The sequence below is a fragment of the Acipenser ruthenus genome, chromosome 8 (genome assembly GCF_902713425.1).
Source record: "Acipenser ruthenus chromosome 8, fAciRut3.2 maternal haplotype, whole genome shotgun sequence".
Classification (NCBI taxonomy): domain Eukaryota; kingdom Metazoa; phylum Chordata; class Actinopteri; order Acipenseriformes; family Acipenseridae; genus Acipenser; species Acipenser ruthenus.
In genome coordinates this window covers 28,980,857-28,997,295 of record NC_081196.1, presented here as the reverse complement: position 1 = coordinate 28,997,295, position 16,439 = coordinate 28,980,857, and the positions used below count along the sequence as shown (strand labels likewise).

At 36.8% G+C, this 16,439-nt stretch overlaps 1 protein-coding gene across 2 annotated transcripts in view; it reads right to left on the bottom strand.

Annotated features, from left to right (window-relative positions):
* Positions 1-4,073: 4,073 nt before the first annotated feature.
* The window catches only part of LOC117407225 (RPA-related protein RADX-like), a 43,803-nt gene continuing 31,437 nt past the window's right edge, over positions 4,074-16,439 (bottom strand). For both annotated transcript variants that reach the window (XM_059028790.1, XM_059028791.1), the window contains exons 10-14: positions 16,276-16,415; positions 15,874-15,956; positions 10,724-11,005; positions 4,848-5,015; positions 4,074-4,557 (exon numbers count right to left, since the gene is read on the bottom strand). In XM_059028790.1, coding sequence (XP_058884773.1) covers positions 4,430-4,557; positions 4,848-5,015; positions 10,724-11,005; positions 15,874-15,956; positions 16,276-16,415 — 801 coding nt within the window. In that variant the 3' untranslated portion in view covers positions 4,074-4,429. The remainder of the gene's footprint in view (positions 4,558-4,847; positions 5,016-10,723; positions 11,006-15,873; positions 15,957-16,275; positions 16,416-16,439) is intronic.

The following is a 16,439-nucleotide window of genomic DNA, read 5'->3' as shown; positions in this document are numbered from 1 at the left end:
CGCATATGCGGTATGTTTTGTTTTTCACATATTATTCTTAGGATTCACATTTAAAACAAAAGCTGTGAAGCAATTCACAACTGTTCTTCTTTAAATTAAAGTTGGTTTGAACGCTGTAGTTGCTGATCCAGGAGCATCGTCTGATGCGCCTGGAGTACAGAAGGATGTACCGTCTGATTGCACGCACCGCAGCCAGGCAGGATCTTTACAGCCACCTTTTGGAAAGGCTGGACCACGCTGATCAACAGCACCAAGAGGTGGTTGCGTTGCACACCGAATTTCTGCGCACAATACGATTCCTTTCCTGCAAACGCATTGCATGGGACTGAAGGAGTTCTTCCCATAAAAGACTTAATCTAGCCAGTGTTTGTCTGCGTCTTCTCCATCCATCAATTTTTGTCGCAACTACGTTGTAAGTAGGCCTATGATTTTATATACCCTTATAACTAATTAGCAAATACACACAAATTATGTATTTATTATATTAACAGCGTTTGTGTAAGTTTCCACATTTTCTGCATAATTAATTTTAATATTTCAACAAAGTACCTGTGTTTGAAACCAACACATCATGAGTTGTTTTTAATATATTTGTTCCACATTAACGCATATTTGTGATTATTGAACGCATAATCCTTTTGTTTAACACAGTTACGCAGTTGGCTAAGACTAATATATATGGGTGTGTGAAAGGACATCAGTAGCCTAAGAAGCATAAGAAAAGCAGTAATGGGAATTGGTGAGTGCTGTCGGTTTTTGTACACATGATACGTCTACCATTTCTAGAACAACTAATTCTAAACAGTAATACTAATAACTATTATTATTTTCTTCTTCTTGGCAGCATGAACCGTTTTAACTGCAAGCGTTTTGCATTCTAGACAAATGGGGGGTAACTTTCTCTTCATCTCTGCCTAGCGCGTAAAGCCTCATGTAAACCCCTATGCATTATTTGAACAATATCCTTTATCGCGCAGCATCTCTTTTCAGCGCGTTTGGTGATATTTCAATAAACCCTCCCATTATTGTATTATTAATGAGGTCGTTTGCATTTGGACGACTAAATTCTCTCTCTAAAATAAACTCTCATGTAAACGTGGAAGCAGAACTGTCATGACCATAAAAGCGCGAGAGATCTGTTGTCACGCGTTTCAGTTTATGCTTGTAAACTGCCCCAGTCTGTGTGATCAATCAGTGCTATGGAACAAATGTTGCTCGGAAACAAAAGGAACGAGAGTTTACCTTCAAACGGGGAACTTTGGAACCTCTGGGAATGAACATTCTATTCTAATAATCATGACATCATCCACAGAATTTTGGTATAATTACAATTCTTGAGTAACAACAAGTTTACTGCACTGCGTTTACTTTTCTTTTTAAAAAGCTGAAAATGGGCTTTTGCCCAAAACGTCCTGAAAATATATATTTTTTAATCTTTTAAACTGTTTGTACACATCTATATATATATATATATAGAACACCATTACATCATGTAAGAATAAATCATGGATTTGAATGTAAACAATAACAAGTAGTTGTCATGCCGTCAAAAACCTATAAATACCTCCAATGTTTTGATTCAAACATAGGCTCCCTTGAGAAAGATATGTACAACATATCGAAACGTTGGGCAGCTGGCTCTTTGAGCTAATATAGGGCAGCTGGCTCTTTGAGCTAATATATATATATATATATATATATATATATATATATATATATATATATATATATATATATATATATATATATAACATACACACATCTGTACAGTGGAGAGTCAATTATCTGATCTTTGATCAACCCTACTGTCTAATCAACCAAACGCACCTGTAATCACGTGATGAATTACGTGTGGTGTATTACACACACAGCTTCTGCTGCTAAAACAGCTACGAGATTTAGCTGCCAAAAAAGCACCAGCAGACTGAGGCAAATGAAAGTTACAGAATTATTCAAACCACCAAAACCTTCGGTGTAGCATTGTGTGCTTTAATTGTTGCAGTTAAGCAAATTAAAATAGTCACCTCGTTCTTGATTTTTCATGCATTTTGTCAGTAAGGGCTGGAGATCATGTCTATGTTTTTTAGCAGCTAAGAACTTTTATTGTATTCATTTCAATTGCACGTTATTACAATGCCTTAACAGCAAGTATCAAAGTATAGAAATATTTTACTGAATTTTTGAAGTTTAATGATTCCTAAAGTTTTGTAACTTGTCAAAGTTGTACTGAATTGTATTCTTTGAAGTTTTGTGTATGGTACGTTTAATTACAGTATTTCTTTGCCTTAACTGTAAAGCATTTAATGATTTTTTTTTAATGTGATAGAATAGGTTACTAGCTCTATATCATCAGAGCTTGTGTACTAAGTACATGGGTATGATAACTTTATTCTATACATTATTAAACGTTTAGTAATTGGTATTAATACCTGTTCGATTATCCATACAAATCAATTATGCAAACTAGCATCGGTCCCAATTAGTTCAGATAATTGACTCTCTACTATGTGTGTGTATATATACAGTGCCTATAGAAAGTCTACACCCCCTTTCAAAATGTTCACCTTTTGTTGCCTTATAGCCTGGAATTAAAATGCATTAAAATAGTTTTTTTTTTTCATTTATCTACACATCCTACCCCACAACTTCCAAGTGAAAAAAAATATTCTAGAAATTTGTAGAAAATTAATTAAAAATAAAAACTGAAACAACTTGGTTGGATAAGTGTCCACTCCCCTTGTAATAGCAATCCTAAATTAGCTCAGGTGTAACCAATCACCTTCAAAATCACACACCAAGTTAAATGGCCTCCACCTGTGTTAAATTGTAGTGATTCACATGATTTCAGGATAAATTCAGCAGTTACTGTAGGTTCCCTCTGCTGGGTAGTGCATTTCAAAGCAAAGACTCAACCATGAGCACCAAAGAGCTTTCAAAAGAACTCTGGGACAAAGTTGTTGAAAGGCACAGATCAAGGGATGGGTATAAAAAAAAAACATCAAAGGCCTTGAATATCCCTTGGAGCACGGTCAAGCCGATTATTAAGAAGTGGCAGGTGTATGGCACCACCAAGGCCCTGCCTAGATCAGGCTGTCCCTCCAAACTGGATGACCAAGCAAGAAGGAGACTGATCAGAGAGGCTACCAAGAGGCCAATGGCAACTTTGCAAATTTGTAGTTTTTAAATGTGCACACATTTGTTTTAACCCTTTGCGGTCCATTTATTAAGTGCCTGTCAGGTGCATCAGGTCCAATTTATTTTCACACACGCTGTTTAAAAGTAATTTTATTCACAGTAAAACAGGTTTAAAAGGCACTGCATATCAACAGGACACTCAGTACTGCATCTCCAGCCCTGCCCCACTCCTTGTTCGCTGTATTTATCACATAGCTCTTCATAGTAGTGCATACTGATTCCTCTCCTGATCACTTGTTTTATCACCAAACTCCTTAATAATCTTATCCAAGTCATTATTTTATTACTATAACATCTCAGAAAGCTTGGCAAATGTCCATGACATTCTTTGAGCGCTGGATGTGGAAGCAGCTATCTTGTTTGTTTATGTCCGTTATGTCTGTGTGGAAGGGACTATGCGTATTGCTCAGGCAATTGAAAGCTTTTCTCGACATTTTTTCCGGAGAAAAAATGACCAGGGACCTGTGCCTGTGACGTCTTTTTGATGATGTCGGACCGGAAAGGAAAAACTGTAATGTCGGACCTGGTCCAACATAGGACCGCAAAGGGTTAATACATTTGCAGGTTCTACAGATCTTTTCATAATGAAAAGTGTGACTGTCCATCTTGAGCTTCTGTCTAATCCCATGGGACACCTGAAGTCAGGTTTATTTCAAGACTGAAGAACACAATAGTGATTTAACACAGTGTAATCATTAGGGTGCATTTAAATGTACAGGCCACTCCATTACCATTGATAAAACTTGATGTTAGGGTAGTATTGCCTTGGATGAAGGCATCTGCCAAATCAATCAATCAATAAATAAATAAATAAATACATACTATTAGACAGCCTGATGTGTCATTGTATATATTAATATTCCAAAAGTGTGTTTCTGTTTTACTTTTTTTTTTTACTTTATTAATATTTACCCAGAACTTATGAACAGGTCTTTAAATAACCGTCAATTGAATTAAACAAATAACAATGCAAAATTTAAATAACATAAACCCTAATAACCCTTTACATGAAAATCTGATTTCACTTCTACGGTTTGATTAATACAACAATCACCAATACAACAAATATGTGGTACTTGGAAATATGTAATACTGTTAACATTCTCTGAATGCTGGGAGTTTATGAAGGATAAATTAAAGTTTCCATAACACTGAAAATATAAAGTCAGTAAGTTTACATTGCAAATATTATACAGTGAAAGGATAAACAGGAGGGATCCTCCAACATGTTAATTTAATTGTAGCTTTCAATAAATACCCTGTTCACAATGACTTCTACTTTACCACCCCCATGAGAGTACAAATCAAGAAGAAAAAACAGATTTTTATCCTCCAATGTGGTTGCTGTCTTCATGATGTGATCTACAAGAAAAAATAAATAAGTGAATACCGGTATACATACTGTAGGTGGTGTCTAGTACCAATATCATCTAAATCTAACTTAAATTCAATATTAATAATCAAGGTATGTTTTCCATGTAAAAAGCATTGTGACAAAAGGCCAGTTATATTTAATCAACCATGGTGTACCTTTACCCTTTACCCTGCAACCCTTACCACAAACCCTCAGCTCTATACAGATTATTAATATACCTACTTCACAATGGACAACTATCAATCTGATCATGTAAACACTCCATCTCTCTACCTACCTGGCTCCGAGTAAGTTGTGAAAAGTTCTCTATAGCCTGATGTTGGAGTTCCTAGGATCTGCGCTGCTGGTGAAGTGTACAGTGGTGTGTCTGTGTCATAGACTCTGTTGTTTGGTAAACAGGCTGGTGACAGACAAACAACATCTAGTGCACACTTTTGACTTAGGTCTGTACAAAAAAGAAAAAAGGCAAACTAAGTATGAGAAGAAATAAACTATTAAAATATTGCTATTCATTTGTGCAGTCTTGCATATTTTGCTGATATTGCAGCTTTATATACATCTGTATTTTTCACTAATTTAAGTACTTAATAACAGCAGCATGTTGTTGATGACTACATATCTTTCCAGCTTTCTGTTTAGTAAAACTAAAAGTACATGAACACAACTAATGATATATATATATATATATATATATATATATATATATATATATATATATATATATATATTAGCTCAAAGAGCCAGCTGCCCAACGTTTCGATATGTTGTACATATCTTTCTCAAGGGAGCCTGTGGTTGAATCAAAACATTGGAGGTATTTATAGGTTTTTGACGGCATGACAACTACTTGTTATTGTTTACATTCAAATCCATGATTTATTCTTACATGATGTAATGGTGTTCTATATATTGTGACATCATTTTTACTTCTATCTTTGAATCTGTATTAATTCTAATTAACACTACTTTATATAAACTTATATTTTTATTATATCATGCAATACTGGCTCTGAGGATCAGTCTAGATTTGGCCTCCCCAGCGCATCAGCATGCACAACTTTTGAATGAATTTTGTTTATTTATTTAAATGTTATATATTTATTGAAGTTAATTAGTTCATTCTTTTCTGTTGAGTCCCGCTGGCATAATCATGTTCAGTCTATTTATCCATTTACTTTCTTTTATTCTTCTATATGTCGTATTGTCTAATTTGAGCTGTTCTAATACTACAAACTTTACATAATTTATGTCATGTCCCTGACTGGTGAAGTGCTGTACTATTGGTTCATTCATTTTTTTATTTCTAATTAATGAAAGGTGGTTCTGAATTCTTTTATATAAAGTAGTTCCAGTCTCTCCAACATATTTGATTTCATCACATTTTTCACAGGCTATTCCATAAACAACATTGCTATTTTTACAGTAGGTATTAGTTTTTAGTGGATATGTGGTGTTCTTATGTTTAATTATATTTTTACTTTTGTCTATGTATTTACACACTTTACATTTACTGGTGCACATGTTCGTAGAACCTATTTTGTCAATTATTCTTTTATGTTTACTGTGAACTAAAATATCACCTAAATTAGCTTCTCTTTTGAATGCTACAACTGGGGCCTTGAGAAATACTTTTTTTAATTTTTCTTGAATTATGTAGAATCCGCAAGTGTTTCCAAACTATCTTAGAAATATTGGGCAAAAGTTTAGAGTAAGTCATTACTAATGGGACTCTTTTGACCTTTTTTTATCTCTATTTTTATAATCTAGTAGATCATCTCTTTTTAGTTTATCCACTTTTCTTAACTCCATCTCTATAATTCTTTCTTTGTATCCTCTTTTTTAAAGATTTGTTTTTAATACATTTCTTTGTTTTACATAGTCACTTTCTTTAGAGCATATTCTTCGTATTCTCATTTCTAGACCCTTTGGGATTGCCCTTTTAGTGTGTATCGGATGTGCAGAGGACATGTGTAAATACTGGTGCACGTCAGTAGGTTACAGAAGAGGTCAGTCTCAATTGAACCTTCGTCAAGTTTTACTATGGTATCTAAAAATTCTATTTCTTTCCTTGTCCATCGAAGGTCCACCTTAATATTACTGTGTATTTCATTTGCCATTTTATGAAACTGGAAAAGACTCTTCTCCATGTGTCCAAACCCCAAAAATATCATCTACAAATCTAATGTATTCTAAAGGTTCTCTTTCTGATTTTCTAAGTAATTGTTCTTCCCATTTCCCCATGTATGTACTGGCAAAATGCATTCCTAATTTAGATCCTATTGCTGTACCATCGTTTTGTTTGTAATTCTTCTCAACAAATGTAAAATAACTGTTTTCTAAAACTATGTTGATCATGTTCAGCACCTCTGCTGTAGGTATTGATTTATCTAGTCTATTATCTAGTGGTTTTTGACAAGCTTCTAAAGTTTCTTTACGAGGGACACTTGGGTACAAGGATTTTACATCCATGCAAAATAAAATTGTATTCTCTGGAAGGTTGTGTTTTATTGATTCAAGTCTTTTTAAAAATTGTGTTGTATCCTTAACATAGCTTGGTAATTTCTCAACGTGCGACCTAAGTTGTTTTTCTGCTATTTCAGCTATTATGTGTGTTGGATTATCAATTGTACTGACTATCATTCACATAGGGTGATTTTCTTTGTGCATTTTAGGATTTCCTCTTGCTAGGCCTGTTCTTGCATTATGTGGCTGCATGTATTTTTTTAATTCTTTTGATATAATGCCTTTATTGTATAGTCTCTCCGCAATTTCCTTAACCTCTTTTACCGATTTTTTGATCTTATTGCTTTTAACTTCTTCATATGTATCTGTATTATTTAATTCACATTCTACAGATTTCATATAGTCATCTGTGTTCATTATCACTATTCCTGAGCCTTTATCTGCTGGTCTTATTATTATATCATCATCATTTAACAACTCAGTCATAGCTTGTTCTTCACTATTGGTTAAATTAAGTTTACATCTTTTCTTTAGTCCTACTATTATTTCTTGTTTAACTACTTCAATATACATATCTAACCATTTATCTCTTCCATCCGGAGGAGTCCATGTGCTTGTACTATTAACCTTAATCCCATGCTCATAATTACCCTCTGAATCTGAGATATTTTCATTGAAAAAATATTCTGCTAATCTCATGCGTCTCTCCCACTCCTTTAATTCAGTGGCCAGTTTATCTTTATTGATGTATCCTTTAGTCGGTATAAACTTAAGTCCTTTACTCAGTACCACTTTCTGGGATGTGGTTAAAGTTTTACTTGATAAATTAAATACTATGTCTTCTATCTTCTCTTTTGTGTATTTGGTACCATTTCTATTTTTGGGTCTCCTATCTTTCTGTTTTGAATTCTCTGTCTTAGTCATGTTTAATTCTCTATTTTGCATTTTATTATTTACTTTAACCTGGTTTATTTTTACTGTTTTAGATTTATTTTGATTATCTTTCTTAATTATGCCACAGTATTCAGATTTTCTTCCGGTTTCATTGTCTTTAAATACAATAACTGAGAAATGGTTATTGTTGTATAAAAGATTAATTGGATCGTTCTTATTTTTAATATATTCTATTGTGCCTTCGTATTTAAAACAGTCCTTATTCTTTAAGTCTATGTATACGTGTATGGGCCTATTTAGGAGGTCTACAGCTGCCATAACTTCTGCCTCTGTAGCCCAAGAATCTATACTCCCATCACTTAATTTCATTTTTTCAATATGGGTCACTGAGTCGATGTACATTTCATATTGTTGTATATTGCTTTCCATTAATTCTGTTATATCATGTCTAATTGTTCGATGGTCATTTTGTGAACTGTATAAAACTACACCTAAACATCTAAAGAAACAGTTCCCGTCCTTCTCTATTTGAACTATGTTGTAGTCGTCATAACTCTTATACTCGCATTGCTTAAGCATTCTATTCGAAAGTTTTTCAGCATTGTTTTCCTTATTCTCGGAATTGTTATGATTTGAAATTTTAATTTTTTCTAGACCTATTCTATTTTGTAATCCCGGTTGACCTATTAATTTATGTAATTTCATTATCTTTTTGTTGTTCAAATGTTCTAGTGTTTTGTTCTCAAGGTTGTCTACTTTACAAAGTAACTGTCTCATTTCTGATGGAGGGAACATGCAATTTATGTCATTTATTACTATCTCTATTTCATTACTTATTTCTCTCATTCGTCTTGCCGATGTCAATTTAGCTTCCTGCATTACCTTAAACGAAGTCTCTTTTAATATCTGATTTACATTTAATCTTTCTGCTTCACTAGTAGTCTTCATGTTTACGTATATATATATATATATATATATATATATATATATATATATATATATATACTTTTATGTTTTCAGGAAGCCTTACAGAAGAAGTTTGCACAGATATTTTCAGGAAAGGTAAGACATACCGGTACATTACATTTGACTTTTTTACTCTGAGAACAGCTGCTTCCTCTCTGCTCATGCCAGCAGTCAGGAATATAACATAAGGGACACACTAAAATCAGTGTATCGCAAACACGTTTTTTTGGTGGCCTCATATGAAAAATAAAGAAAATAGACATCTGCACCTCTAAACCAAAGTGTTTCTCATTAAAAAATATGCAGCAGCCCACCTGAACACTCTACTGGATCTTAATTCCCAGACTGCATGTAAAACAGTAGTTAAAGTTACACATTTTGTCTTGTGTGTATTTCAGGCAGAAACAGTACAAAAGTAGACATCACGTTTATATTATTATTTTTCCTGCCACTGTAATTTCTGCACAGTAAACAAAGTGGCAAAAGACACATTTTCATAAAGTAATACCTTTTTTTATAGCTGAAAACTCAAATTGAACATAGAGTAAATAGCGTTACATGTACCCAGGTGTTGCTACAACTGTTTAAATAACGTACCGGCCATTTTTCTTTTCATTGTTAACATCCTGACAAGTTTTTACACTTATAACTTTAAAGTCTGTTTCAAAGCTCTTTTCAAAATGGCCGCTCTAGTGCACTGATAGTGTAAGGATTATTGCCCACATTGTCAGAGGTAACACAGCAATAACAATCCATGATGTGGTATGGAACAGAAAAGGCAGACCACTTGTGTTTTTTTTTTTTTTTTTTGTAATCACTTCCTGCAGTCTCAACCTCTCTAATGCACTGGGGGTTTAAGATCTGTCCTCCGAATTCACATGCAGCAATGTTTGTTCAAATATTCAGATAGTTTCTCTGCACTAAGGAAAACAATATTACTCCATACATGCTGTTTTCAAGTCACACTACTAAAGCCTTCTCTTGTTGATCAACCAATGAGCACTGTCATTAAGCGAAATGGCCGGAGATTTGTGATGCATGCCAAAATAAAATCTGATCAGAATGAAAGCTCGGACAATCAACGTGCAAATGATTACACTGACATTAATGCTGGCCAATATCAGCTAATAGAAACAGAAGCAGTATGAGGAATCAGAATGCAAGCAACATGGACTGTGCTGAATGAAAGCTGGATAGCGACGCTGTTTAAGATAAACATTGATTGAGAGGATTGCTGGGGCCTACTGGGGTTTGGCTGCACAAAATCCTGCTGGTGGCCGCATTTGATATATGCTGCACTAAATACATGACTTTCATATGTCATTTTGTAATCGGCTGCCAAGTGTTCCTAACTTTCTGCCTTTAATGAGGTTGTTTAACCCTTAGCGGTCCATTTATTCAGCTTGTCTCAGGTGCGTCAGGTGGTCCATTTATTCAGCTTGTCTCAGGCGCGTCAGGTCCAATTTATTTTCACACACGCAGTTTATTTTAGACACACTGTTTAAAAGTATTTTTTTTTACAGTAAAACAGGTTTAAAAGGCATTGCATATCAACAGTACTGCATCTCCAGCCTCGTCCCACCCATTGTTCGCTGTATTTTTCACATCCCTAGTAGTGCATACTGATAAATCATCTCCTGATCACTCGTTTTATCACCAAACTCCTCAATAATATGATCCAAGTCATTATTTTATTACTGTAACATCTAAAAAAAGCTCTGCAAATGTCTGTGATATTCTTTGAGCGCTGGATGCAGAAGCAGCTATCTTGTTTGCTTACGTCCGTGTTATCTAGCCCATGTTCCTATACCAATTTGGAAAAACACCTACCTGTGATTGTTAGAGAGAAGTACCCTGAAACAGTCTCTTTGCTCTCAAATAAACGATAAAGGTCCCGGCTATACTTGGAAGGCTGGAGGTTGTACAACTTCAGTTGAGCATCCAAGCAGGAGTAATCAAATTTCTGAGGATGGCTTTCAGGTAAAAGATGTCCAAACTTTAAGTGCTCTTGTAGCTGTCCTGACAACTTTGACCAGTTTTTATACTCCCATGCAAAGGAAAAGTTGCTGCCTTCAGGCTCAACAGCAGTAGGTATTGACAATTCAGGAAAATCTGTAGTGCATTCACAAAAAACATTATTTATAGAGAATAAAGATGATTTTACAGGTATCTTGTATGTAGAACACTGCATAACAATCTCCAAAATTCAGGCAAATGATTCTCATGATATGGCCTTAATTAGCCCAACCAAGCAGAAGTAGGTTACCATTACCTATAGTCTAATCAAGGAATGTCCATACCAGATTTCAACATGAGTGGTTCAACTAAACTACTGCTAGATTATATGAAATGTATGTATAGGTGCTTGCATTTTATTACTGGGATATACAACCCCACAGTCATAATAAACCCTTAGCAGCTTACAATTGATACATTTTAAATTCTCCCCCTTTCTGATGTCTGCATCTGCCTGAACAATTTGTTTAAGTCTCAAACTGTCCTCAATTCTTATGGTGATGTACTTTTATGCTAGTGGTATTTTTGGATCTTGTTTACTACAAATATGGAATAGTAAAATAAAGGATTTGTTTGAAAACAATGGTTTCTGAGTTCTGTTGGCTCTAGCTTTCTCTAATTAGTTATACACTTCTAAAAACATATTTGGCTTCCTCATACCAGAAAGACTTAAAGCAATAGCAGCAATGGTGGAAAATGATTACAATTTAACAGAATGATTGAAAACATAAAAATAGCATTTATGCCACTGAATGAAAACATTTATTTAGTTAGTGTTACAGAACCTCCTGCAATGTTTACAAGAAACACATTTCTTTACCTTTGCTGTATCCTGTGTTGTGCATATCACAAGAAGATATTTTTCAACATAATCCAGAGAAATAAATCAATTAGAGAATTATTTTACTCAGGAACGTTCATTAGGAGAAAGATAATTTTTCTTCTAAATATTGCAGTGTACCCAAATCATGCTCCCTGTTGAAATCATGTTGGTCTGTGGTCTGATTGAAATGAGTGGTGTATTGTGGGAACAGAAAAACAGCATTGCTGCAGGAGGGAGCATGATCTGCATACACTCTGTTCCTTATTAGAGAAATTCTTTCTCTTGGCAAATGCTCCCTAGTAAATGTTGAGAAATCTATTTGCAGTTGACTTATGACCATGATTAAAGCTGGGATTTTGTCATGAAAAAATCACAAAGCAGTCACTGTAAATTTGTTCAAAATCACAGAGGAAGGGGGAAATGCTGTGCTAAGTAACGGGAATGAAAATTCAACTATATATTCTTTTTAAAACAATATACCTACAGAAAGATAAAATTAGTCTGTCTATATAAGTAGGAAAAAACGAAAATTAATATCAATATTAATTTATTATGGTTTATTTATTTATTATGTTTAAATCCTGTAAATTAGGTTTCACAGCATATACATCTATAAACAAAAATGTTCATTTACATAATATTTGGTGGGTTTTCTACAGGACTGCAAACAAAAACTATAGGTTTTACATACCTTTAAAAACTAACGTTTGAAGTTCAAAATGACTGTCACTTTGTCTGCATCTGTTGCTTCTGCTGTGGTACAGTTTGCAGTTATTTTATGTTTTCTTTGGTTTGTTTGTTTTACATAATATTCTGATACAGCATGTTGTGCATTGAGAGGTTTGATGCCTTTATGGAGCGCCGGTCATCCCGTTTGTGACACAATGTCTCCAAATGTTTATCACAGCTTGCTTTACAACTGTAATCTACTGGTACGTTGTACGTTGCACGCTGAACAAAACAATAAACCTCTGCTTTCATGAAATACATTTTTGGGGTATTGTGCAGCTCATAAGTGGGCGCTTGTTTTTGCTGTTTTGCTAATTTTAAAAATGTTTGCAATGTGGCAAAGTGGTTACCACTGTGCAGGTGCAGGTGTGCAGCGGTGACAAATAAACAGACAGACAACGATAATCCAGGTGCAATGGTGTTTTATTTTTAAATCCAAGTGTCTGATGACACTAAACATGCAGTAAATAACAATGATAACACCGTGTAACAATTTTTTTTTCCTGGGTAGTAAGTGTTATTTCCTAATTGCTTATGCCACAAAAGTATATAAAATGGCTATTATTCCCCACAAACTTTGCTTTTGTGACCAGGACAGTGATATTTTGAAATTTACCTATTTTCCAGAACATTCCAGATAGATTCAGTGCTGAGTAAACTTGGAGTAACTTTCCAGTAATAGAAATAGTAGTATAAATACAGGGGCCTTAAGCCCACCAGTTTAGTTCCAGCTGCCTAAGTGGATACATATCTGCATTTTTCTGAGATGGCATCAAGGTCATAGGAGACTTCAAAATGGTGGCATTCCTGATGGGTCTCCAAGGCGGTTTTACCAAGTTTCCCTGCTATCTTTGCCTTTGGGACAGCAGGGACACCAAGGCGCACTACCACAGGCGGGACTGGCCACAGCGGACCGAGTTCTCTGTGGGGAGGAACAACGTCAAGTGGGAGCCACTGGTGGGCCCCCGGAAGGTGCTGATGCCACCACTGCACATCAAATTGGGCCTTATGAAACAATTTGTCAGAGCTCTAGATAAGGAGTCGGCAGCCTTCAAGTACCTTCAAGACTTCTTCCCTAAGCTGTCTGAGGCAAAGGTCAAAGCCGGTGTCTTCGTTGGACCACAGATAAAGAAGATCCTGGAGTGCAATGAATTCCCCAAGAAGCTCACTAGTAAGGAGAAAGCGGCTTGGAACAGCTTTGTCGCAGTGGTTCGGGGCTTCCTGGGCAATCACAAGGCTGAAAACTATGTGGAGCTGGTTGAGACTCTGGTGAAGAACTACGGTACAATGGGCTGTAGGATGTCCCTCAAAGTCCATATCCTTGATGCTCATCTTGATAAATTCAAGGAGAACATGGGAGCGTACTCGGAGGAGCAAGGCGAGCGCTTCCACCAGGATATACTGGACTTTGAACGCCACTACCAAGGACAGTATAACGAGAACATGATGGGAGACTACAATTGGGGGCTGATTCGTGAAAGTGATTTATAGTATAATCGTAAATCTCGAAAAACTACTCACTTCTAAATCTTTTGCAGTCACTTTTGTATTACTTTAGTTTAAATACATGTTAATTTGGATTCATATGTTGTTTTTTTCTGACTTTATGTGAACGAAAAGACACAAATTCATCCGTTTTCTCATTGGAAATAGGTAAATTTCAATATATCACTGTCCTGGTCACAAAAGCAAAGTTTGTGGGGAATAATAGCCATTTTCTATACTTTTGAGGCATAAGCAATTAGGAAATAACACTTACTACCCAGGAACAAAAATCGTGTTACATAGTGTAAGCAATACAGCGGCGTGTATTGCTTTACTGTAATCTGCGGGTTGGTCCTGAAATAATAAACAGTCCCATTCTTTAAACACCCACATGAAACACAAACACAGTCCACAGTGAGTGAGTTAGTGCTTGTGGTGTAATTACAGTTTATTGTGAACAAAGGTGCAGTGTTGTCCAGATTCGTGCTGGCCTTAAGCGACAGCTCCTGGATCGTTTTTAGCCATCTAATAAATCAATAACAAGCACAGTATTAGACACAACAAAAACAAACAAACACTCACGGTATCACAAGACATTTTTCCTTTCGGTTAGCATTAACCATAGCAAAAGGAACAGATCACCTCGCTCCGTCCCCTTTTGTACCGTCTATCATGACCCCTTGGTTAATGAGTGCAACGGCTCCTCCAATCCGCGGCTGCCACATCATTTCCCTTCCGAGTTGATGATTTAGTATACTGGAGCTCCGCCCCCTTTCTGGATGACCAACTTCCGCCTAACCCTGGGAATGAATTGTCTGGCCATCCAGTCCAGGGCACTCTGTTCCCTTTACACAGCTCCCTCACAGGTCGGGAGGGAGATGTATCACCAAGAATAATTTTGTCTCTGTCACAGGCAAATTATTGAGTTAAAGTGTGAACGGCTACATTACAAAGTAAGGCACCTGAGCTAGTTCAACATTGTGACAGAATACCGAGTGGTGACGTCAGGCCAGAATGCAGGAAGCAGCAGTCAACCCCAGGCGATGTGGAGCAGCAGGCAACCCCAGGCAATGCGGACGTGGCATCCCTGAGCAGAGCGGGGGCGTGGCATCCCTGGGCGGTGACGACGGCAGCAGACCCTCAGGAGGCGATGGCGGGAGGGGAGACCCTGGCCATGAAGGCAGCAGCGGGAGCTCCACTTCTCTCCCTGGTGAAGGTGGAGGCAGCTCCTGCTCCTCTCCTCCAGGTGGTGGTGGTAGAGGAGGCAGAGGCACCTCCCCTTCTGACGGCGAAGGCGGCAGGGGCTCCTCCCCTTCTGGCGGCGAAGGCGGCAGGGGCTCTTCCCCTTCTGGCGGCGAAGGCGGCAGGGGCTCCTCCCCTTCTGGCGGCGAAGGCGGCAGGGGCTCCTCCCCTTCTGGCGGCAAAGGCGGCAGGGGCAGCTCCTGCTGTTCTTCTCCTTCCGTTGGAGGTGGTGGAGGCAGAGGCAGCTCCTGCTGCTCTGCTCCTGGCAGTGGAGGTGGTGGAGGCAGAGGCAGCAGGCATTCTCCCTCTGGTAAGAATACGGCGAAGGAATAAAAATAAGCCTGTCTATAGAAGGAAGATACGTAGTTTGCGTCGCTTGCATTGTGCAGTAGTTCATTTAAACAAGGTTTCTTTTTTTTCTCTCCGTATTTCTCCAGTATGCATTGGCCCCTAAAAGAGGTTAATTTCGCGGTGACCCCTCAATTTCCCGATTTCTGCAAAATCGCGATTTTAGGTAGACCTCTACCCATGATATGTGATTAAAATGTTAAATAGAGATGGCAATATGTTTACAAATATAGCACTGCGATACAGACAACACAGGACACACTGCATGGTGTTCTGTAACACTAAGCATAATTGGAAAGACAGTTTCAGACAAACCAGTATCAAAGTATTACATTACCTTCTTGGGCAGAATAGTATTCTGAGTCTTGGGTGGAGGATAGAGTATGTTGTGGTGAAGAGCACGCCTCTTTGTCTAACTCACTGAAATTATAATTTAGAAATGTAATTATAAGTCCTATTCATAAAATCAGAATATATTGGACTGCAACATTTTCAACAGCAAGATAATACTATGTGACTCACTCATTGTTTTTCTTGATATCTGGAAAGGAGTCATGTTTTACATATGAGATGGGACACATTTGTAATTATTAGCACCCACATCATGCAAATAAACTGTCTCTACATGACTGATACAAACATTTTAAATAGGCAGGAATAATATTTATTACATAATGGAACACAATAGCAAATTCAATTATGATACAGAACATGGGGGGGGGGGGGGGACTAACACTACCTGAAGCTATAGTAAGAAGTGTGTGGACTGTCAGTGTCTGATGTAGGTCTGGTACCAAAGTACGATCCCACTTCATCTGAAAGTTCAGTAGAGTTACCATCTCTACTTCCAGTACTCAGCTTCCAAGCATTTTCCATTGCCTGCAAAACAAAACACACTAGTGC